Below are 25,425 nucleotides of genomic sequence, written 5' to 3' on the forward strand. Positions count from 1 at the left end.
ATACTATTCTGGCTGGAAATTTACGATCGTTTACGACCGAGCGAACATGCTGCATATTAACTGGGTCAGAGTAACTAGATCCAAGCAACTAAGGGCGTGTTTGGGACTGCTCCGCTCCACGTTTTTCAGCTCTGCTCCACGTTTTTCAGCCAAACGGTTTTAGCTCCACGCACTCTGCTCCAGGAAAAAAGGTGGAGTTGTGAGAGCACCTAAAGAGGTACTCCACAAACTCCAGTTTTTTGTGGAGCTGCTCCACGGTGGAGTTTATGGAGCAGAGTTTGTGGAGCAGTCCCAAACACCCCCTAAATATAGCAGTGTTGCCTGCGCTCTGCCGCCTATCCCCTTGGGGCCATATGAGCTAGGTTGGACAAAAGGCACGAGGCCCATGTGCCAGCCCATGACTCGCTATTTTGGCCCGACCTAGCTTGGCATAGCCCGTAGCACATGCCATGCCTAGGCCGCTTCCCCGGATAGTGCCAGTGTGGCACAACCTGATTAAGTGGCGATGAAAATTTGATCATTACCGGTTAAGACATTGTAACATATCTATTCAGAATTCAGCAACTAGAGTGAGGGTAGCCTATGGACTAGGATACATTTTAATAAAATTAAAAATGATTTTTAATAAAAGTTACAGAAGACATTAGAGTTTTAATGAACTTTGGACTAAAAGAATTATAGCAACTAATAAGATTCAAATTTGAAAGCCAAAATCAAGATTTACGATGTCACGACACGTGTGCTGCAACAAGAGCTCGCATTACTCAAGTTAAGGTTTGAACTCACACATTAAAGATGTGGAAGCACAATGCAAAGAAAAAAAATACTCTGAATATGAATGGAAAAATATATGGAACTTGCTGGTAGCGCGGGGAAAAAGGTGATTTGTTACATAACAGGTAGTCAAGATAGGGAAAAAAGGAAGAAATAGTGGACAGTTATGAAACAATGCTAAACAAGGTATTCATCGATTCACATCTTGTTGATCATGACCTACATCTAGTATGATTCCCAAATCTGTACTCATGGTCTGAAGGTATAACCAGCAGAGAATGTCACAGCATTTATTCCTGTTTTGCTGCTGAGCACAGCCTACAGAATGGACAATAGCAGGGCGTGAAATTAATACATAAGGTAGAACGAAGCGAAGATTGAGAAAAAGGAAAAAGGTACGGAAGAGGAGATAATAAGCCAATTGACTGAAAGCGAAATCATCTGTAGAAGAGTAGATTCACCTAAAAGGACAATGTTCACAGCAGCCAAACTGCAGAAGCAAAGGTGTTTTTTTTTCACCAGCAGCGAACAAAAAGCGTTCACTATGTTAATCCATACTTTGCCTTTGATGCATATATGACCTATCATCGTATAGGCAGTAAACTGATATGGAGATGACACAAAATGTTACTGTATGGCGATATGCTTGTAAATGAGACATGTAGAAAGGAACCTGCATTCTGCAACTTTCTGAGAATGACCATACAGTAGGAGAAGCAAACAGAGAACCCAAGCATCTGCATGCGCAGCCAAATTTGTTTCCCGTAGAACCGAAATCATTTTGGAAGTGTAAATGCAAAATAAATGACAAATTTTTATGTAGACCAGAAGCTTTTTGCATGTGTAAGTAGGTACCCATCCAAAATTTTCAATACAACCCAAAGAGGCATTTGGTCAAATAATTTACAACAATAAAATCAAATATGAACAACCATTGTGAGCCAAGACCGTACTACATCTTACTTGTCTCCTAGTTATCTTAGCAGTAACCAAATTCACTACTCAGAACATGCAACAGTTGCAGACATGGTGCCGTAAATTTTGGAGTAACCAAATTCACTCTTGAGAACATGCAGCAGTAGACAAAAGTATGGTTCACTAAGTATGGTAATTGTAGCGGTAAGTAAGCAGATGTGACGATCTCAATTTCACTATTAAAAGGCGGAATATGGATGACACTATTAGTACGGAAACAATGTATTCAGCATAGTGTTTTGGAGTCCGCACACTGGAGAAACAAACAATCATGCGATTCTGTGTAAGAACATGTTAAGACTGAAGACTATTTTGCCTATAGCCTAATGATCATATAACCTTGCAAGTGTAATATGAAGTTATGTTGTAGTACGAAACAACTGCATGAGTAATGATATAGTCTGTACGTCCCAAAGGCAAATAAACAGCCTAAAGTATATGTGGCTGTACTTTGGCCAGCAAAGTCAATATGTGTACATATAAAGTCAGTAGTGGCATTGCTGCGTGTACCTGGGTAGATAATTCCTGGGAGGTTTCATGTGAATTTTCATGGTGATGCTTTGGTGCAAATGTGTCGAAGAGGATGTGAGCAACATTTTATTGCTCTGTCAGAACAGAAATAATACAACTGAATTCTAAAACCTCAATTTGTATCTTCTGAAGTCCTCCTTGCCAACGCACTGATGGAATCCAAGCTGCACAGCTTTATCTAAATCACAGACCTGTACTATGGAATACTGTACGTGCCTAAAAAATGGGACGGTTATCAGCTTGGTGAAATTAATAATTCAGCAAGTACATCAAGGGAGGCAACACTAAGAGATGCAACAAAATTTACAGCAACACGGAGCAGAGGCTGAGTAAATCAGTATGGCATTACGTCCTGTAGGCTATACAGCGATGAGCATGAACACTGGGAATTAAATGAGGAGGCAACAGAGGCACGGTGGGTCAAAACCACGGCTGTGCACCTTGCCGTTGGGGACCATGCTGGCCTCGCCTCTGTAGGTAGGCAAGTCCACACTACATCGGAGGTAAAGAGTGAAGGTTGGAGTCGTAGTTGGAGGCCAACACCAAATGGTCCGCACCATCGGAGGTCCTGTTTGAGATAGATAGATCGAATCGAATCAAATCCGTCTAGAGAGGCAAAGACAGAGAAGGTTGGACTCACAATTCCATGGCCGGGAGCATGGACGCGTCAAGAGAGGGAAGGACAGAGGTAAAGGCGGAGTGGACGACCGACGAAGAGGCGTCGGGCGACGCGAGGGGGGCCAGGCGCTGCGGGGGCCACCGGCGAGGGTCGCCCGCACCGCGCCGCGCCAGGAGGCGGGCACCGCCGGCGCGCGTCCGTGCGGCTGCGCTACGTCGCACAGCCAGAGAGTGGCGTCGGGCCGTCCGCCTGCAACGCGCGGGGACGGACGCGCCTAGCGCCTCCCGCTGCGGCGGGGATTTTTTGGTGGGCATCGGTGGGTCTGGGGAAGGGATAAGGCCGTCGGTGGGTCTGGGGAAAGGATAAGGCCGAGCCAAGGAACAAGCGGGGCGCAGCGGCCGCACGGGAGCGTGGCGGGCATCTAGCGCAGGAAGAAAGGATCGGACGGCCAGGGATGGTTTGCTGTGGATGAATGAACAGGATTTTGAGTCTGCGAGACGGAGTGGCGCTGTAGCTATCATCACCAAGGTTAGAGATCTTTATATATATATATATATAAGCTCGCATCAGTACCGTTGTAAAAGCATATATGAAAAAGAATTCTTCAACTTACAAATAATTCCTAAGTGAATTCCCCATCAACGTCGACTGCAGTGGTTTACTCATAAAAAACTGATTAGACTACCTCAACCATCACACACATACCAGTGTCTCCGCGGCTCTGCTTTCCGAGCCCGCTCCCTCCGTCCCTAAATAATCGTCATTTTTGTTTTCATGTCGGAAATTTGATTGAATTTATAGAAAATATGTGCAATATTTATGTCTCCAAATAAATTTATTATAAAAATAGATTCAACGATATATCTAATGATATTAATTATATATCATAAATATTAATATTTTTTATATAGAACTAGTCAAAGTTATTTATCGGGAAGCGAGAACGACAGTTATTTAGGGACGAAGAGAGTAGCTTACACTAGTATTCAGTTTTTTCAAACGGTAATGCTACAAACAGGACGTCCGACGCCAGCGACTCCCTCCAGACAAACGCTTGACGTGATTTGCACCACAACTTTGCCTTTTTTATTCCTTGCTCATTTCCATGTCTCTTATTCTCATCTGGACGCCGCGCCTCGCTCCACTCGCTGCTGCGGCGTTCTCCCACCGTGCCCCAGACCCTGCGCCACTTGCTCGTTCGCTCCTGCGCCGTCGCACGCCCCACCTGCGCCGCTCGGTCCTCGCTTCGGCCGTGCGCTACGCCACCTGCTCCCTCTCGTAGCGCGCGTCGCCCGCCAGGCTGAGCCAAGGCCAGTGCTGCTGGTGCTGGATGGTGGTGGTGCTCGCGCGCCACCACTGGTGCTAGTGCTGGTGGTGCTCGCGCGCCGCCGCTCGCCGCCGGATCCCACCCCGATGACCGGAATTGACCGGCCCCATCCTTCCACTCTCCTATGTTACAAATGTATGTTTCAAGTGTTTCAGATGTTTCAGAGGTATGTTGCAATTGTTACATATGGATGTTGCAAAAGTAGATCATGTTGCATATTTTTGCAAGTGTTTTCGGTTATGTTGCAACAAGTGTTTTATCTAGAGTTGTATATGTTTCACACACATGTTGCAAGTGCTTTATATAGATGTTGCATATGTTTCACACACATGTTGTCAAGTGTTTTATCGGAATGTTGTATATGTTTCACACATATGTTTCAACAGTATATTTCAAATGTTTCATTTGTATCCGATGTATGTTGCATCCAAGTGTTTCATGTTGCAAGTGTTTCATAGGGGCACGATGAGTGATGGGCGGACGACCCAGGCGCCGGGGGATGGGGCACGACAGAGCTGGGGACTGACAGACGGGGGCGCAGCGAGCTGGGGCCGGCTCCCGAGTCTTGCCCACGCGGAGAAAGAGAAGGCCGTCAGAGGGAAGGAGGGGGCGCAGGGACGAGGCAGGGTGCACGTGCGAGGTGGGGACGAGGCGGACGGGGGCAGGCTGCACGGCCATCCATCCGGACGCAAGGAGTGGCGGGCGCAGGTCGCCAGCGGTCCCCACATGCGCGAGCCCCCGGGTGGGCGCGTGAAATGTAGGCACAGTTGGGGGCGCGGAGTGTAGGGGCGACTGTTAATAGCAACTATATCCTTAGCATGAGTGCATGACAATAACATCACGTCTGATCATGAGAGGTGGGAATCTTTTGCTTTATCGAACAATGAATTTGTTACCAGCAACAAGCGTGGCCTTGACTCTTTTCTGTCAGAGTTTCTTGATTCCAAATGGGGACTAGTGGACACGCCTGAATCAAAGTGAAGTTAAGAGTTCAGTAAAGTCAAGAGTAACAAGCTGTGGTGCATGGTTAATAATGATATGGGTCATTAGAGGCCGTTTCTTTTTCCACCCTCACCTTCTCTCTGATCTTCTCAGAGTCTCTCTTATCAAATCCATGGTGACTCGGACTCCCTCCCTACCACCAGTCGGCCATATTGCGTTGCGCGCCTGAGGTGGCACGCTAAGCGCTGAGCAGTTGTGCGTGGGCAAGACGTGTGGCATGGGCAAGACACGTGGCGTAGGCTGATCTTCTCAGAGAGAGGGCTGCACGCAGGGGTCGTTGGCGCATGTGGGGAACAATAGTGTGGGAGATCGCAGCGTTGCTCGGAACGGGTCGTGATCGAACTTTGACGTTGCCAAGCTCCAGGGCGCAGTTGCCAAGCTCCACCATACCGTCCGACGGATCAATATGAGATCGGCGTTTTTCAAAGGCGCAGTACCACTTAACTGTAACCTAGTCCACAATAAAAAAAATTAACCCACGGTACAAAATAAACCAAATTTATTATTATGTAGTAGATACTGTCAGAGGTCACGTCGTCTAGACGCTCAAACCTCCCACTAAGAGATATAAAAGTATTCCAGGGTGAATGGCTAGCGCATAGAAGTTCAGAAAGATGACATGTTCGGACACAGCTCCGGAGCCTCCTCCGTCACACGCGCGAATGCAACTCCCGCGCCTCCTCCGTCACGCGTCCCACGGGAAAAGGCCACGCCACCAACGGCCCACTCGTCCATGCCCATGCATGCGTGGGGACCACCCAAGCCCGCTCCTTTTCACGCGCGCATGCGCATAGCAGCAGCACCACCAGCAGGCAGCGCGGTTACGCGCCCACATGCACGTAGCAACAGCACCAGCAGGTGCACACAACAGCACCAGCACCAGCACCAGCATGCGGCACGTTCACACGCTCGCATGCACATAGCAGCACCAGGGTAGGCACGGTGACCCATGCAGCAGCAGTAACAATATACTTTTGAAACATACGGTGATCCACACAGTAGCAGCAATACCACACCATTGCAATATGTGGATGCTCCGCGAGATCTACTCACTCCGTCCAAAAAAGAATGCAACTAGGGTATCCGTGCCGGTCAATATCGCTTAAATTTGACAAAATTTATAGTAAATGGTTTTATCATTTATGTCTCCAAATAAACTTATTATGAAAATAAATTCTATAACAAATCTAATAGTACTGATTTTGTGCCATGAATGTTTGCACTTTTTATATAAATTTTGTAAAAGTTCAGACTGTTTGACTCTTAAAAAATGAGAATTGCATTCTTTTGTGGATGGAGGGAGTACTTTTGAAACGTCCAAATGAAACACTTACAACATACATATGAAACAGATGAAACACTTGAAACATGCGGTTGAAACATGCATGTATAGCTATAGCAACATATGTAACATCTAGATCTACTTTTGCAACATCCAGATGAAACGCTTACAACATAAAGTTTGAAACATCTGAAACACTCGAAACATATGCTTGAAACATACGTGTATATCCATAGTAACATATGCAATATTCAGATGAAACACTTGAAACATACATCTGACCTAAAACACTTGAAACATAGGCTTGCAACATGCATATATTGTCATTGCAACATCTGCAACATCCTATATCTACTTTTGCAACATCCAAACAAAACGCTTGAAACATAAGTCTGAAATGTCTGAAACACTTCAAACACGGCGTCGCAGGCAGCCACAGCCTACCTGGTGAGAAACTACGGTATCCAGCAACCTCGGGTACGTCGCTCCGCACGCTTGCGCCCGTCGGCGTGGCCCGTCGCTCCTCAAACGATTCTCCCGCACCTGCTCACGGCCCAAGCTAGCACCCGTCGGCATGGGCCCGTTGCTGCTACTCAAGTGTTGCTGCTCGCTTGGCTGCAGTCATCTAGCGTCGTCCGCTCATGGGGGATGGGGGTGCGACAAGGCGGAATTAGCCCGGCTAGCACAAGATGTAGGTGCAGCGGTGGCGCCGGGAGTCATTACTACTTGTTGCTGGTGGAGGAGGGATGCCGGTCGCCGGGTACGAACGGAGAAGAGAGAGGTAGAAGCAACCGGCGAAGATTAGCCCGGCCGACGCGAGTTGCAAGTCATACGACGACAACAGCGGAGTCATTGCTTGGGATTTGGGAGTGCCTTTCTAGCTTGGCATGTGCGTTGTGAGGCAGAGTAGGGATTTTTTAAGAGAGATGGGGGCTGGTCCACTGTGCAGGCTTGGGAATCGCATCCGAACGGACGGACACCCGTGGCCGAGCATTATCGATAAAAAGTATGTTTAAACTCTATCCGTAACTCCCCGTTACAACTCGAACCCATTTATAACTACACCGTACCCATATACTAGATACATGCATAACTTGATACCCTTTTACTTTGTTAGAGCATCTCCCATAGACAGAACATCTCATTTTTCCTAAGTCTGAGATAAAGAAATCTCAAAATACAGGAGATGGATGTTGTATCAGTTCCTCTTTATTCCTCTCCGGACACATGTGACCTACATGTAGCGGGTTACTATTTCTCTTTCTTTTCCTTCTCTCCTCTCTTCTTCAACCATGTGATAGTGTGAGCGCAGCCTGACTATGGCTGGATAACTCGGCTCGACTCATTTAGCTCGCAAGCCAGGCAAAAAAAACATAAAAAATTTAATTTTATATATTTATTTAAAGCTTGAAAATAGTAATAATACAGAAATAACCCATTTATAAGCCTTAAATCAAACAAATAAATTAATATGTACTGACATATATACAAGTATAACAATATACTACAGTCCAAACATACATCAATAGCCTGCACTCTATATTTATATATATAATGCATCCATAATTCATTATTAAGGATCTATACATCTATTTAAAACAAAGTGATAAAATTATAGTAATCCTGAATTTGCAGGTCTAGGTCCAGGTCCAGCCATCAATCAACCAATTATAAAGTGCAACGCGTCAACAAGCTATACAAAACTAATATAAGTTTAAGGCAAATAGTTTTGGCTCGTTAGGCTCGCAAGCCAACTCGAGCTGGCTGGCTCGTTAACTATACGAGCTAAAATGCTGGCTCAGTTCACTGAAAATATAAACGAGCTGATCCGAGCCGAGCCACTAACAAGCCAAGTCGAGCGAGGTACCGAGTGCGAGTTTTTTGCCCAGGCCTAAGCCTAACGATATGTGCGTGTGGAGGACGCGGTTGGCACTGGGGCGCAACGGGCAGCGACTAGCGAGGTGGGCCGTGGGCGAGGCCTGGTGACTAACAAACGACAGGTGGTAGAAAAACAGCCTCTAGTAGGAAAGGGAATGGGTGAGCAATCCCCTTTGTAGGTCTTCTTTGATGTAGTGGGATTCGTCTTAATCGATATATGTTAGGTGGATTGAAGTAAACTTGAACTAATTTTCACTCGAATATATGTGGATTGAGATGAACTCGGCAATATCCAAACGAGATTGAGAAAAAAAAGTTTGGAAAAGAGGATTAGAAAGGGATCTATTGGAGCTTGTTTTTCCAAGGAAAGAAAAAAAGTTTGGAAAAGAGGATTAGAAAGGGATCTATTGGAGCTTGTTTTTCCAGGGAAAGAGGATGGATTTTCTGGAACAACTGTAGATAGATGCTCTTGCCAGTTGCCACGCGATTTCTGAGGCGAAAAGCAATCATGCTCTCAGTGGCCGCCGGGGTCCAGTCACCACCACCAACTCACAAAGCAAACATCGTCCGGTCCTCAAGTCGCAATCTCCTTCCGCTTTGCATCCGATCCGGCAATCTTTCTCTCTTTTGTTTTCTATGGCAAGTGCGGTGTGGACATTCACTCCCCTCTCTCCGTTCGTCTCCATGGGCGTGAGAAGTGAGCAGCAGTGACCATTGACCACCGCGCACAACCCGACTAGGGGAGGCTCTCGTCGCCGACGACGACGCGACCGAGGTAATGAGGATGATCTCGGCCGGAATCCTGTTTCTCCTTCTCGTTGGGTTCGACCACCTGCTCATTTTCTTCATCACCTGCCTCAGATCTGCAGGCCTCTGCATCCTGGAGCTGGACCCCCGAAGAACCCATCTCCTCTTTCTCGTTGGGTTGTAGCCTCGCCGCAGTTGAGTTCACAGCCCGACTAGGGGAGGCCTCTCGTCGCCGACGACGACGCGACCGAGGTAATGAGGATGATCTCGGCCGAAATCCTGTTTCTCCTTCTCGTTGGGTTCGACCACCTGCTCATTTTCTTCATCACCTGCCTCAGATCTGCAGGCCTCTGCATCCTGGAGCTGGACCCCCGAAGAACCCATTTCCTCTTTCTCGTTGGGTTGTAGCCTCGCCGCAGTTGAGTTGAGGTACTTAATCTGCTTTGGTTTAAGCCCAACACGCACAATCCTGTTTTGGATTTGTGAAACTCAATGTAACCGCTTGCTTTCAATTTCATCCGCAGGGGTTTAGGCAAGAGTTTCTTTGACATAATGAGTGGGATGGAGGCTGCTTTAGCATCTGGAGTGTTGAAGGTTGCAGGTGACAAGCTAGTTTCACTGTTAGCCACTGAGTTTGCTGCCATAACCGGTGTACAAAGAGATCTCTCCGAGCTCCAGGATATACACGCAGAGATTACAGGCTGGCTGTCGGCAGCACGTGACAGAGCAATACAGAGTGAGCCACAGTCTCTCTGGGTTGTAAAATTGAAAGATGTGGCTTATGACATTGACGATGTACTACAAGAAGTCCAGCTAGAAGCTGAGAAACAGAAGATGGAAAGAGATGATGACAAGAGTGCTATAGCTGGCTGCTTCTGTGCAAAACCAAAGGCATTTGCATTCCGATACAAGATGGCTCATAAGATCAAGGCAATCAAGGTGAGATTTGCTGCAATCGTCAAGCAAAGAAGTGATGTCAATACTTTAGTTCCAAGGGATCAACATGTTGGTACTAGCTACAGGACAGTTGGAAAAATGTACTGGTTGAGCGAGGTTCCGGAGTCCGAAATACCCTGTAGGGATCAAGAAAAGGATGCAATCATATCTAAGCTTGTAGAATGTAATGCTGGAGAGAACAGCATGGTAGTTTCTATCGTCGGATTAGGGGGGTCAGGCAAAACTACTTTGGCCAAACACATTTGCCATGACGTCAAGATAAAGGAGCACTTCGGAGATGAAATATTCTGGGTCCATGTGTCTCAAGAGTTTGATTTTGAGAAGCTCAACGGCAAGCTATTTCAAACAATTGTTGGAGATAATTCAGATCGTCATCCCCCGCAGCACATGGCCCAAAAAATCTCCGAGAAGTTGAGCAATAAGAAGTTTCTTCTTATCCTTGATGATGCTTGGCATGAGGACAGACATGACTGGGAACAGTTCATGGTGCAGCTAAAATGTGGTGCACCTGAAACAAGGATTATGTTAACCACTCGTGATCAAAAGGTTGCAGATGCTGTGAAATCAAGACATACATTTGATTTGGCATTCTTATCAGAGTCTGAGAGTTGGAACTTATTCCTGAAGGGTTCTGGATGGGCAGAGCAAGATTTGAGCTCCGATTATGTACAAGTCGGAAAAGAGATTATCAAGAGATGTGGTGGGGTGCCGCTAGCAATTCGAACTCTTGGAGCAGTCCTTCGTGACAAGAAGCAAATAAGTACGTGGAGGGCCATAAGAGATAATAATTTATGGAATGTTCCGAGGATAAATGACAGAGTGTTTGCATCCTTGAAGTTGAGCTATATTCACTTGGCAGATGAACTGAAGCAGTGCTTTACATTTTGCTCCATATTCCCAAAGGGCTATGGAATCCAGAAAGATCGTTTGATTGCCCAATGGATAGCTCATGGATTCATCAATGCAATGAATGGAGAGCAACCTGAAGATATCGGAAGAGACTACTTAGATTCTCTTGTAAAAGTCAGGTTTCTTCAGGAAGCTTATGGGAGCTGGAATACTGATATATACAACATGCACGATTTGATCCATGATCTCACTCGACAGATACTAAAGGATGAACTGGTGACTTGTGTGCCAATTCATACAACAGAAGAATTTACTCATAGGTATAGATATTTATCTTTGACTTCATTCACTGAGAATGTTGACAAGGGCTTATTTGACAAGGTCCGTGCTTTATATATCTCTGACAGTAAGCCATCTTTTGATACCACAGTGAAGAATAGTTGTTGTATGCGCAGTGTTGTTTTGGACTATGCAATTGATACTCCGTTTTCACTATTCATATTAAAGTTTGAGTATCTTGGGTATCTTGAAATCCACAATGTTAGTTTTACAACAGTTCCAGAAGCTATCTCGAGGTTTTGGAACTTGCAGTCACTCCATTTTGTTAACTGCAAAGGTTTTGTGACATTACCTGAGTCTGTTGGAAAGCTTCGGAAGCTAAGGACTCTAGAGTTGCGTTGCATTACTGATCTTGAGAGTTTGCCTCAGTCCATTGGTGACTTTTATGTTCTTCAGTCCTTGCAACTATATGCCTGCACGAAGCTCCGAGAGATACCAAGCTCTCTAGGTAGAATTGGAAACCTATGTGTACTTGATATAGAGCGTTGTTCATCTCTGCAACAACTACCGTCAGACATCATTGGGGAGTTCAAAAACTTGCGTACTCTGAACCTTTCTGGAACCAAAGTTACCATGCTACCTCAATGGGTTACATCGATTGATACTCTAGAATGTATTGACCTTGAGGGATGCAAGGAGCTACGGGAGTTGCCTAATGGCATAGCAAACTTGAAAAGGCTTGCAGTTTTGAACATATGGGGTTGTAGTAAACTGTGCTGCTTACCATCAGGATTGGGACAGCTGACCCGTTTAAGAAAGCTGGGGTTGTTTGTTGTTGGGTGTGGTGCAGATGATGCGAGGATCTCAGAGCTAGAAAACCTTGATATGATAGGTGGTTGCTTGAAAATTACCAACCTTAAGTATTTGAAGAATCCAAGTGATGCAGAGAAGGCTTGCTTGAAGCGGAAGAGTAGCATACAAAGCTTGCTGCTGAACTGGTCTTTAAGTGATACCGAAGAAGAGTTGGTATCAGATATGGAACATGATTGGGGTGTGCTGAACGCTCTTGAGCCACCATCGCAAATTGTGTGCTTGGGTATCTATGGTTACAGAGGCCCCTGCTTGCCAGGATGGATGATGAAGCAAAATGATTCTTCATATTGTGAAGGTGGCATAATGCTGAAGCAAACTACTGCATCCCATTTCCTTCGTTTAACTTCGTTAATGCTGGAAAGATTTCCAAACTTGAGGCATATGAGAGGATTTGTTGAGTTGCCTTCACTGAAGGACCTTGGGCTGGGGGAAATGCCTAATTTAGAGGAGCTGTGGACTACATCAAGTGGTTTTGAAACTGGGGAGAAAGAATTGGCAGCACAATATCCTTTCCCTGTCCTGTCCAGTCTACAAATATGTGGCTGCCCGAAATTAAATGGGAGCCCCTACTTGCCACCATCGTTGGAGCATATGGCTTTAGACAGAAGCAATGTGCAGCTGCTATCCACAGGAAGGTTCTCCCATCAGCTGCCCAGCATGCATGTGTTGGTCCCTCGCCTCAAGAGTCTAGTGCTAATCGAAGTTAAAGGATCATCATCTGGCTGGGAACTGCTGCAGCACCTCACTAAGCTGAAAGAGTTGTCTATTTACAGCTGCAATGACCTGGCACAGTTACCAGAGAGCATGCGGAACCTCACCTCTCTCGAGCGTCTCTGCATCGAAGGATGCCCCGCCGTTGGCACGTTGCCTGACTGGCTTGGAGAACTGCATTCTCTGCGACACCTTGAACTGACTATGGGCGATTTGAAGCAGTTCCCAGAGGCGATTCAGCACCTCACCTCGCTTGAACATCTCGACATGTCATCAGGTCCTGCACTGACGGTGCTGCCGGAGTGGATTGGACAACTCTCTGCGCTTCGTTCGCTTTTTATCCAGCATTTCCCTGCCCTTCAATACTTGCCCCAATCCATACAACGCCTAACTGCTCTCGAGGAATTGCACATTAATGGTTGCCCTGGTTTGGCGGCGCGTTACAAGCTAGGGGCAGGGCCTGACTGGCACCTTGTCAGTCACATTCGTAGTGTGTGTATATTTGATTTGCTGGGGTAGGGAGGAGCAGGTCTTCAAAACACATACTACACGTGAATGCGGCAAATGCAACCGTTGGTACATTCTGCTGCCTGTAAAGACTACTACCGGTGCATGCCTCCAGCCACGTTGCCATTAGATGCCGGCCACGCACCCAGGTTCTAGAACCACCGATGCACACTTCCCCAAACTGCGTCACGGCCTCTGCCTTGCGCGCCCCTGCACCAGCGGCAGTGCGACCCGGCCACCGGCTTGCCTCCTCCAGATCCCCTCGCCCTCACGCGGCCACCGCAGAGCACCGAACCAGCGTTCGGCCATCTCCCTCGCGCCGCCCCTGGAGCTGCGGCAGCACATGGCCGTCGACCAAGCGTCCGGCCATCTCCTTCGCATGGCCCCTGCACCAACGTCCCCTCCACCTCAGGTATGCTATACCTTTTTCTTCTTCTTCTTTTTTTCCCTCAGATGTTAATGTACGGGTGACTGTATGTGCAATTGGAAGTCACTGTCGACTGTATATAGCCCTCTAAATTTTTCGTTTAACAGATCCGTTATGATTCAGGTGCATAATCTCACTCTACCACACCTAATTGGGGACAGCATGCCATTCTGCTCGCTAAGTTCGTGATAAAGATGGTATTGAACTGCCGAGTGCTATTGCAAAATTGTCAGCTTTTGCTGACCATTAATAACTGTGGTGAGTCTTATTTTCCCTATTAGTTATTTGCGCAAGGTTTGACATAAGTTCTCTACGTAATGAATATTTTGAATTCCTGAGTAAAGGATTAACTGATGTAGACATGTATTTTATTTCCCCCCTCAAATGTTAATGTACAGGTGACTATGTGCAATTGGATGTCAATGTCAACTGTATGTAGCCCTCTAAATTTTCCGTTTAACAGATCCGCTTACCATTGCTACGATTCAGGTGCATAATCTCACTCTACCACATCTAATTTGGGACCGTATGCCATTCTGCTCGCTAAGTTCCAGATACAGATGGTATTCAAGTGCTGAGTGCCATTGCAAAATTGTCAGATTACGCTGACCATTAATAACTATGGTGAGTCTGTTAGTTTCCCTATTAGTTATTTGCGCAAGGTTTGAGACATAAGTTCTTTACATAATGAATATTTTGAATTCCTGAGTAAAGGATTAACTGATGTAGACATGTATTTTTATATTTCTTCAAATTAATATAGATATTTATACATTGTTGTCAGAATCATATGATAATTTAGTTATTTCAATGAGGACGTCACTTTTTTTTTTCCTGGGTTCTACTTACAGTCACAAAATTAAATCATCCTTTAATTTTTAGAATATTTAGTTGGCTCAGCTGCTTATATATGTAGTTGGTTGCTGAGTGAGTGGGATGCAGCGCATTCCAGTTCTTCGCTATGTCTATCCTCGCCCATGTGTAGCAGAGTGCCATTGCAAAATTGTCAGATTATGCTGACCATTAAGAAGTGTGGCGAGTCTGATATTTTTCCTATTAATTATTTGCACACAAGGTTTGACATGAGTTCTTTAGATAATGAATAATTTCAGTGTGGTAAGTTTGTTTATGCATGTTGGTGCGCTGCTATGTTATGGAGATGCTTACCTTCCAATTCCATTGTGCATTCTGCTTCCATTATTTAGTGTGAAGCTACATAGCCTAATTTGTTAGCCTACACTTTAGGGTCATCTCCTACCAAAAAGATGCTAAATACCACACCGAGAAGCATTGAGGCGCCGTTGTATGGTGCTTCTAGCATTGAGGTGCCGTTGTATGGAGCGGCTTCCATGATACCGCCTCTCCTCATGGTATTCACATCTGTTTTTTCCTTACGTATTTATGCCATGTGTGATGCATGTTCAACTGCATTATCTTCTAGACTTCTTCAATCGATCCATTGCCTTTTCGTCCTTTTTGCAGAGTTCCCAACATCTGAAACATCTGTTACTTCTACAGCGGGTCGCAGATGTACGCCATTTCTGAAGAATGACGGTCAGTTAATTAACTGTGCATTTGCTGCTACGTCTAATCATTTGGTTCCTTACTACTCCAGAATTTACATTGACAAAACAGATTTTCCACATCCACATATATCCTTTGTTCTGTTCGACTTGCAAAGTCAAGTGCTTCTACCATAGATTTCTGCAACACTACATCATCAGTTACCGTCCTTCACTCTTCCATAGGTTCATATGTTTCTGCTGGCCAACAAAAAAATTGCTTTGCATGTTTCTATTGGGTAGAGGAAAAAATGGTGCTCACTGGATTTAAATACAGTACAAGTTCCATGTTGCCATAGCTAAAACAATGTTCATTATCCACAATCCTAGGTATCTTAAACTATCTTATCATTGCTATTAGTATTTTCCAATGACCGTATTGATGCATTTATGCTTATTTGCGTCTCATGATGATTTCATCCTATGTACTTGGGTATATCATGGACACACTTCTACATGATCATTGTGTCAACATTCTACTATTCTACAAACTTAGTGTTTTCTCTATTTAATGACTCAGGCCCCATTAAAGTGCACCACGTTTCGTCGCCTCATCATCACCCAAGCTACTTGATGCCTACCATGCCCGTAGACATGGCTACAGTGTTCCATCCTGGACGGCAAGAGACCAATATGGCGATTAGTTTCGTTCTGTTGGGCTATTCAAATTCTTTCCATTCACTTCCTATTGCAACCAGTGTTTTTAAATGTTGGTTACCAGAATAAACACATACTCGTCACCCTAGAGGAGTTTAGGAGGCAATCTTAGTTTGGTTTTGTAGACCAAGGAATTGTAGCTTGATCCATATCTTACAGTTATTTTTTCGATTGGCCTGCGCTTCTGGGTTCCTGCTAGTTAGTTATATTGTCATGCCCATCAACCTACACTCATATACAGACTAGTAATTATAACTAGCAAGGTGGCCTGCTCAAATAGCGCGGGTAGCTAGCTTTAGATATATATTTTTTTATTATTTTCTTTCGATTCAGCCCAATCCATTTTTTCTTGTTTGTGAGTAAGGGAGCTGAAGCACATGTGTACAGAGTTTGTATGATATATTTGTTGTCTTTGATATCGTAGTTGTTTTATGAAGAGGCATGTGTGGTTTGCATGTATATTTTTCTTTTGACAAAGGATTTAAATTACTTTTTTTTTTGAAAAACCGGGCAGGAGCGCTGCCAAGTGCCAAATCATTTAAGAAGGTAGAAAGTCCACGTCTTACAGGGTGCTGTTAAATAGAAGGAAGAAAAGCACAGTACACATGGGAAACAGGAGAGAGGTGATTCATTAGTCAATCCAAGGGCGTCCACAGGCCTGTCAACGCAGCGCCATTTCTTCTCTTGCTGGAGCAAACACCTGAGCTGGAGTTCTTGCTGATCCTTCAAAAATTCTCCGATTCCTCTCTTTCCACACATTCCATGCACAGTACAAGATGCAAGCCGCAGTTGTTTTCCCATATATACCTATATAATAGTGCTTGCTCAGTTTGTATTTGTCTTTTTGAACCATTGTTGCCAAGTGGCATAGAATTTGTCAAATAGGTTGAAATTGGTGAATCTCCAGGTCTTCTTAAACAAAAAGCCAACAAATATTATCCAAACGCCTACAAAGACTAGGATTCCATTTCAGTCATGGCATCTTGATTCCATTTGACGGGATCTTCTTGTACTGGCTGTTCTCCAGGACAAACCTTTGGAAGTGGGTACACACAAAGACTAGGATTGCCAATGTACATTGAAGCAGGATCATCTGCCTTGAGAGTGTCTAGCTGATGTCCTGAGGGTATTCTTCCTGATAGGTTATTGTAGGACAAATTTAGATAGCACAGCGAAGTCATTCGATATGCTCAAAGGAATTTGGCCATCAAGTTGGTTGTTGGACAAGTCGAGAGACTCCAATGATTGTAAATTGCCAATCTTATATGGGATATTTCCACTTAATAAGTTTGATGATAAATTCAGATTTATCAGTCCAATATGTGAATATATTTCTTGTGGAATTTGCCCGACTAATCGGTTGCAAGATAGATCAATGCTCATAAAAAAATATGGTATTCTTACTATACCCAAGCACTTGCCCTTTAATTACTAGTGATAAGGTATCGTTAGACAGACCAACTTCAGAGAAACATATACCCAGATTGATAAACTTCTTGGAAAGGATTTTCTGTCGAGGCCACAACAGTGGTAGTCAGGGCCTTCAAGTTCACAAGAGGTTGTGGTATGCCCCCTGAAAACTTGTTATTTGCTAGATCAAGAACACGAAGAGAATAAAGCTTTGTTGTTTCAACTGGAATATGACCATAAAAGTTGTTATTTCTTACCCGTAACATTACCAATATAGGCATAGCCTCACTTATCCACATAGGCAACTTTCCACTAAATCTGTTTAGAGTTAGGTCGAGGAACATAAGATTTTGGCATTGTTTTAGGCATAAAGGAAACTGATCTGAAAGGCTATTATTATTATTTAGAAGGAGGGTATGGATTTGTAAACCATAAGAATTTGTGGTACGGGCCCTTGAAGAGCTGTTGCTAGATGGATTCCGTTGTCTCAACTCTTTTGCACTGCAATTAGGTAGTCCCCGTGTATGCAAGTTGTTTGAAAGATCTAAGACCCGTAGTTGAGGACACTGACAAATTGAGTTTGGAATAATCCCTGTTATACAATTGGAGAACAGAATTACAATTTGTAAATATGGAGCTCCAAAATCTGATGGTAGATGTCCATTTAAAGAATTTTTGGAGATTGTTTGGTCGAAAACAGAACGAAGACATAAATAAAAATAATGTAATGCAAGGGAGACATATGCACACGTTCAAGAACCACATATTTCATTAATTCTTTCTTGAATATACAAAATACATGATCAACGAAAAAAATGTCTTCTTCCGTCTTCAGCGTCATGCTTAAGGAGAGGTCTGACTTATAGGAAAATTGCGTAGTCCGCCGATTCCCGGGGCCTGTTGGGCGCGTCCGGTTAATTATATCCGCAAGACGAGCTTGCGAAAAACCTCGGATTAAGTTGCGCTTTATGGTCGTCAAATATTCAATTGATCGTAGTCAACCATATGCGATATTTATATGGCATAACAATAATATGGGTGGCTTTATGTCGCCGAAGCTCGGCGCCGAAGCTCGGCCGTGACATCACCATCGCCATGTCGGAGTAAATGGAATATGTTGATAATGAAGGGGATGACTTTCGCCTCGTCGGTGTCCAGTCATGTACGCCGGCCTTCATTAACACGGACGTATATAAGTTGCCTTTGCCTCGTCGGTGCCCAGCAACGATGTGTCCAATCCCATTAATTGGGACGTGTAGATGGAGTAGTGACCTCGCCTCGGTGGCACTTGGCTAGAGTTCCGTCTAGCCTCGTCGGTACTAGACGTAGATGATCACATATAGTAGAAAATCCGCAACAAATTAGCGGTATAAGTATTGCTTGGACGATGCTCTCTCATGAGATCAAATCGACAGCCTCCCGGCGTCGGTATTTTATAACGAAACGAGGCATTCTCGTCTCGTGTGTCTCGAGCGGGGCAGTGCTGACTCACGCGTCCTCAACACGGCGAGTTTCTACCCCACGGAGGCGGAGCTCGCGCCAGACAGATATCATATCAAATCATCGAGCTCAGTGAGGGCGACCCCTCGCTGTAATTACCAGCGTCCCGAGCTCGTAAAGCAATCTGATCTGGCCAATACGGCCACTTCGCCGAGTTCGGAAGATCAAGCCAATACGACCTCTTCGCTATCGTAGAAATAATAGGGATCAGGCCAATACGACCTCTCCGCCATCGTAGAAATAATAGGGATAAGGCCAATACGACCTCTTCGCCGTCGTAGAAATAATGGAGCCAATAACTAGCTCGAAGTATATGCATCTTACGAGCAATTGCTCATGCTCACGATCAGAGATAGCCGCCATCAGGCGCTTTGCTATCCAGATCAGAAAAATAGCCATCTATATGGCTAGTAGGGAAGCACAAGTTGCCATGATAGTCGATGGTTCTCCAACTCATAGCAGATGTATACGTGCAGCAGCGCGACCGCCGTCCGGCAAGAGGATGTTTCGGCGCAGGACTTGAGCGTGCAGCCGAACGCAAGATGCGGATGCGTATGGCATGTAGCAACTAGCAGGGAGTCGGCATCTCTTCTTGACACGGCATCCTCTCCGAGCAGCAGGGCGCCGGCGTGTATATGCGGAAGCCCCGGCTCTTAGGGGGCCTCGGCTGTTTATATAGGGGAGAGCAAGCCGGGCGTTTGCCCCTCAACCAAGCAAACATGTATAGATTAGATTGAAATCCTACCTGTGGGGTTATCGTGAAGAGCCTGGACTACTTCGCGTCAGCCTTGCTTCTATCCAGCCTGTTAATGGCATCTCAGATATCTGCATTCTGCAACATGCTTTAAATAATTTCGATATAAATTCAACATATCGTGAATCTGATAAGGAAAATAATTCATCCTGACGTGTGACCATAGGTTAACCCCATCAAATAATTCTTCATGGCCCAAGAAGTCAGGATCAAACTCATGGCGCCTACAAAAGTGCTATACATTTGCACGACTATTTCACAATAATGGCCTTGGTTACTTTACGTAGCAGGTATTAAATAATTATATGCCAAAATTTCGTCATACAGAGATGTCCAATAACACAATGCTCCTTGGTAACTGTGGTAACGGACCACTTAAGTTATTTGACTGGAGATAAAGCTCAGTCACAGCCATGAACTCTAAATTATGCGGTAACTCACCGCTAATACTGTTATAAGAGAGGTCCAAAAGTGTGGCATTAGAAAATGTATTCCAAAACCAATATGGCATCGTACCAACGAGACCTGTATCTGAAATGCCAAGATATAAAATGTTCTTTTGCCATCGAAGCCAATTAGGAACTTGGGGTCCCAAATGACACGACGAAAAATATGCCGTGTCCAAGTTGAACGGAGGTTTCCAATCCCAGTCCACCATGACTTGAAGGTGAGTATCAGACAAGTCAATGTACTTCAAATTCGTCAAACCAGAGAAGTGTGATCTTCTGACATCACACCACTTAAGCTGTTACTGCCAATGTACAACTCAGTCAATTGTTTCAATGTTCCAATCTCCGCAGGCACAGAACCGCTCAAGTAGTTGTCGGAGATGTCAAGCATGCTTAAGTTAGTGAGGTTGAGCAGTGATTTCAATGTCATGTCAGTGATGTTGGTCTCCATCAACTATAGATCCTGCATGCAATTTATTCCAGGAACAATTTGGCAGCCTCTCTATTATATCTGTTATATCCCCACCGATACCGTTGTACATGACATCTATCGTCTGTAAACTACATAGGCTTTTCAGTGTTGATGGTATCATCCCCTTGATGTTATTGGCTCCCATGTGAAGAGTCTCTAACATAGTCAAGTTTCAGCTGTATATGTCTAGTCTCTGAAGACTAGTTACATCCCAGTACCAATTGGGTGCAGCAGGACTTTTAAAAGGGTTATGTGAGAGGTGAAGTTTCTCAAGAACCGTAAGGTTATTGCGCAGAAGCGACGGAGCAGAACTGTTAAGTCCACAATTGCTAAGATATAGTACTCTCAAATTTTGAAGGGTGTTGATTGTACGAACCCAGTCAGCCGATACTCTCCACTCATGTCAAGATATGCTCCAATGAGTGAAGACTTGATAACCAAGAAACATCCGATGAATACGCGTATGTGTACGCATACGCATGTGCAAATCTGTACGCATATCCATATATGAAATCGTTGTGAATGTCGAGGTATACCAGATTGGTGAGGTTGCCTAGCTTCGGAGGCACTCGACCGCTGAAATTCATGTTGGATAGGTCGAGATACGCCAAGCTCTTCAGAGAAACCATGAATTCCGGCAGCGGCGTATTGGCACCGAGATGCAGCTGCCGTTGGACATTAGCTCTTCACCGGAGATAGACTGAGATGTGGCGACAGTTGTTGGTGCTAGGAGGGAAAAGAGCAGGAGGCACAGGGGCACTGCAGCTCCATGGAAGGAGGATCCTGGCGTTGCAGCCATTGTGTTGTTCTGGTTGTGGTTGCAGTGTTGGGATGAGAAAGAGAAACTGGCAATATATGGGAGGGCGATGTTCAATTCAATTGGACATTTCTTTTGGTCGCAATGAAATAGTTGCAGCGATGCGTCGGTGTCAAGCCTGAACATGCATCCAAGAGTAGCGCAATCACTTTGGACGTGTTCAGAGACACGTATGCATGACTGAGAATCTACTCGTGCCACGCTTCACGGATGCAGTTCTGCGCCGTCGCTGTTCGGGTTTGGACGTGTCCAGGTGCATCAGTGAGAAAGAAATACAAAGGATACGAAGTCGACGGTGCAAAATGACACTCAAATAAGATTACCCCGGGCACGGACCCACATTATAATTCGTGATGAGGAGAGGAGACAGGAAAACAGAGGTAGCTGAGGTTGAGAAACAGAGGTTCCTGACTGCCACAGATAAGATAAAAAGAAAAGAAAAAGAAACTAAATCGACGGCCGGCAATCTCGTTTTTTTACGTGCAAGCATCTGGCATGACTGCATGAGCAGTGCGTGAGTGGCAAGTAGGGGCAAAACAGAACCGTACCGTACGGCGGCAGCCCGATCTACGCTCCGGTGCTTGCAAAGTTGCAATGCATGACCCTCGCTCCTTACAATGGGTGGTGCCTGACAGAATGTTCAAGTTATGGAATTTCAGATGTCTACTAGTATTTCGTGTATATATAGAGAAAGAGAACCCTCCCTCCCCCCTCCTTTTTTTTCAAAAAAAAAAAAACAGATCGGTTCGTCCTGGGTCGTCAGGTGACGGCTGCAGACACCATCCTCCAGGCCATAACCCCCACATAAGTGATGACTTTTTGCTAGTTAGCAGTAGCACTATAACTGGGCCATAATCCCCACATACGTGCAAGCTATGTGTTACCCACGACCCATGTCATGAGCCATTGAGCCCCACAGGCTAGTTCTGCTGTACTGCTAGTAGCTAGTACACCTCCTACTGCATGATGAGTAGTTAGAACTGAGCCTTCTCTGCATCCAAAACTTGTTTTCCTACTAAAAATGACATGCAAATATGGGTGAAGCAGCTTTTGAGCTAGGAATTTGTTATGTTGAATATCACCATGTACAACAAACTTACTGCATATTACAAATGCACACAAACCTTGAAGTTCTTCACCCATACAACATGATTAACATACTCTTACACTACATTACATTATTACAACAATATCAAACATTTGTAGTATTATACATTGAGATTTATTATGGTTGCGGATGAAGTGAACCATCCATTACTTAGGATCAAATGCTCCATAATTGAAGGTACCAAGCCAATCAATAGGCGGTGCTTTATTTTCCCCATATACTTGTACAGTGCTTGCTCAGTTTGTACCTTGCTTTCTGAACCATTGTTGCCAAGTGACTACAGAAAAGACATGCACCTTGTCGTACAAATTGTCGAATAGGCTGAAATAGGTGTACCTCCAGGTCCTTTTGAACAAAAGGCCACAAAATATTATCCAAAGACCTACCAAGAATCCCACTGTGAAACAAAGATAGATATCCATTCGAGTCTTTGTCATCTTCATGCCATCTCATGGGATCTTCTTTTTTTGGTTGATCTCCAGGACACACCTTTGGAAGTGGATGCCCACAAAGACCAGGATTGCCAATGTACATTGAAGCAGGATCCTCTGCCCTGAGAGTGTCTAGTTGATGTCCTGAGGGTATTCTGCCAGATAGGTTATTGTAGGACAAATTCAGATAGATCAACGAAGTTAAATTTGTCAAGGACTGAGGAATTTCACCATAAAGTTGGTTGTTCGACAAGTCAAGAGACTCCAATGAATACACATTGCCGATTTTAAATGGAATGTTTCCACTCAATAAGTTTGATGTTAAATTCAGATTTATCAGCCCAAGAAGTGCACCGATTTCTTTGGGAATTTGCCCAACTAATCTGTTGCAAGATAGATCAATGCTCTTAAAAATTAAGATATTCCCCGTGTAGTCAAGCACTTAGCCTTTAGTTGGCAACGAAAGGCTATCACCAGACATTCACATATCACCGCTCCAATAAGAAGAATCGTAAACTTCTTCGAAAGGTTTTTTTTTTAAACAATGGTAGGAGCTCTGCCTTTCAATTAAGACGAATGAAGTTTATATACAAGCAAGGGTAGCCAAGCGTGGCGCCAAACACCATGAAAGGTTACCGACCCACGCAACGCGGCATAGTACACACTACCATGAGTCATCGTTGCCGAGCATAGTTGCAAAGCAGCTAGCAGCTCCGACTTCCCATGGCAAAACCCCGACGACCCATCCTAAGTGTTAGACCAATGGGCCCGAAGCAGGAGGCTGCAACAGGTCATCGTTGCCGAGCTCAACGGCTCCGCGAAGAGCAGCTCCGACTTCCTGCCATGATCCCACGCCCTGCCCGCGGCGATTGCCGAGCCTCTAAAGCTGAAAACCCAGCTGTCGGAGAAGGAGGGTTCGACACGCGTCATCGTTGCCGAGCTACATTCCCTGATGTAGCAGCTCCGACTTCACGATGCAGAACTCGCCGTCTCGCCTCAACCGGGCGCCGGGAGGCGGAGGACATCCGCCGAAGGAGACATCGCGGCCGAGACGAATTTCCACAGCGACGCCTTCAGGAAGGGTACGGCGCCGAATGCGTCGCCGTCGCTCGTCCAGGAATGGACTGGGTTTTCACCCGTGGAAGACATGGCTGGGGGCACAAAAACACGACGCCCCCAACAAGGAAAACGGCGCCCACAGGCGTCGCCGTCGCCAAAGCTTTCGCCCGAGGTGCCCCTAGCACAAACGTTGAGCCAAGATGCTGGACCGTAGCCTGTCGCCACCGTCGTCGTCACTGCCATCCCGCAGACTGCAGTGGTTTACTCATCAAGAACTGATTAGACTGCCTCAACCATCACACACATACCAGTGTCTCCGCGGCTCTGCTTTCCGAGCCCGCTCCCTCCGTCCCTAAATAACCGTCATTTTTGTTTTCATGTCGGAAGTTTGACTGAATTTATAGAAAATATGTGCAATATTTATGTCTCCAAATAAATTTATTATAAAAATAGATTCAACAATATATCTATTGATATTAATTATATATCATAAATATTAATATTTTTTTATATAGAACTAGTCAAAGTTATTTCTCGGAAAGCGAGAACGACAGTTATTTAGGAATGAAGAGAGTAGCTTACACTAGTATTCAGTTTTTTCAAACGGTAATGCTACAAACAGGACGTCCGACGCCAGCGACTCCCTCCAGACAAACGCGTGGCGTGACGTGCACCACAACTTTGCCTTTTTTTTATTCTTTGCTCATTTCCATGTCTCTTATTCTCATCCAGACGCCGCGCCTCGCTCCACTCGCTGCGGCGACGTTCTCCCACCGCGCCCCAGACCCTACGCCGCTTGCTTGCTTGCTCGCTCCTCGCTCCTGCGCCGTCGCACGCCCCACCTGCGCCGCTCGGTCCTCGCTTCGACTGTGCGCTACACCACCTGCTCCCTCTCGTAGCGCGCGTCGCCCGCCAGGCTGAGCCAAGGCTAGTGCTGCTGGTGCTGGATGGTGGTGGTGCTCGCGCGCCACCATTGGTGCTGGTGCTGGTGGTGCTCGCGCGCTGCCGCTCGCCGCCGGATCCCACCCCGATGACCGGAATTGACCGGCCCCATCCTTCCACTCCCCTATGTTACAAATGTATGTTTCAAGTGTTTCAGATGTTTCAGAGGTATGTTGCAATTGTTACATATAGATGTTGCAAAAGTAGATCATGTTGCATATTTTTGCAAGTGTTTTCGGTTATGTTGCAACAAGTGTTTTATCTAGAGTTGTATGTTTCACACACATGTTGCAAGTGTTTTATCTGGATGTTGCATATGTTTCACACACATGTTGTCAAGTGTTTTATCTGAATATTGCATATGTTTCAACAGTATATTTCAAATGTTTCATTTATATCCGATGTATGTTGTATCTAAGTGTTTCATGTTGTAAGTGTTTCACAGGGGCACGATGAGTGATGGGCGCACGGCCCAGGCGCCGGGGGATGGGGCACGACAGAGCTGGGGACCAACAGACGGGGGCGC

General features: G+C 45.3%; 1 protein-coding gene, 1 long non-coding RNA gene and 1 pseudogene across 6 annotated transcripts; 1 reads left to right on the forward strand and 2 right to left on the reverse strand.

The window, feature by feature from the left end:
- Positions 1-835: 835 nt before the first annotated feature.
- LOC136517640 (uncharacterized) lies at positions 836-3,231 on the reverse strand. Its single transcript, XR_010774315.1, has 3 exons — positions 2,921-3,231; positions 1,236-2,848; positions 836-1,092 (listed from the first exon to the last, which is right to left on the reverse strand). It is a non-coding gene; the product is annotated as an uncharacterized lncRNA (long non-coding RNA).
- A 5,713-nt stretch (positions 3,232-8,944) lies between these two features.
- On the forward strand, positions 8,945-17,106 carry LOC136516334 (disease resistance protein RGA2-like). Of its 5 annotated transcripts, none has more exons than XM_066509703.1 (9): positions 8,945-9,163; positions 9,250-9,387; positions 9,474-9,564; positions 9,660-13,723; positions 13,862-13,996; positions 14,228-14,362; positions 14,984-15,108; positions 15,221-15,292; positions 16,985-17,106. In XM_066509703.1, the coding sequence occupies exon 4, from the start codon at positions 9,688-9,690 to the stop codon at positions 13,321-13,323; it is 3,636 nt and encodes a 1,211-aa protein (XP_066365800.1). In that variant the 5' UTR covers positions 8,945-9,163; positions 9,250-9,387; positions 9,474-9,564; positions 9,660-9,687; the 3' UTR covers positions 13,324-13,723; positions 13,862-13,996; positions 14,228-14,362; positions 14,984-15,108; positions 15,221-15,292; positions 16,985-17,106. The 5 variants fall into 5 exon arrangements, with proteins under 5 accessions (XP_066365800.1, XP_066365798.1, XP_066365797.1 ...); XM_066509701.1 differs by lacking the exon at positions 16,985-17,106 and adding an exon at positions 15,821-16,130 and having other exon boundaries at positions 13,846-13,996; XM_066509700.1 differs by lacking the exon at positions 16,985-17,106 and adding an exon at positions 15,821-16,130 and having other exon boundaries at positions 14,137-14,362.
- Positions 16,272-23,828, reverse strand: LOC136515164 (receptor-like protein EIX2; annotated as a pseudogene).
- Between the last annotated feature and the right edge of the window lie 1,597 nt (positions 23,829-25,425).

Source organism: Miscanthus floridulus, chromosome 17 (genome assembly GCF_019320115.1).
Source record: "Miscanthus floridulus cultivar M001 chromosome 17, ASM1932011v1, whole genome shotgun sequence".
Classification (NCBI taxonomy): Eukaryota; Viridiplantae; Streptophyta; class Magnoliopsida; order Poales; family Poaceae; genus Miscanthus; species Miscanthus floridulus.

Coding starts and splice junctions, on each gene's coding strand:
- LOC136516334 (XM_066509703.1), top strand. CDS start 9,688: ATGAGTGGGATGGAGGCTGCTTTAGCATCTGGAGTGTTGAAGGTTGCA.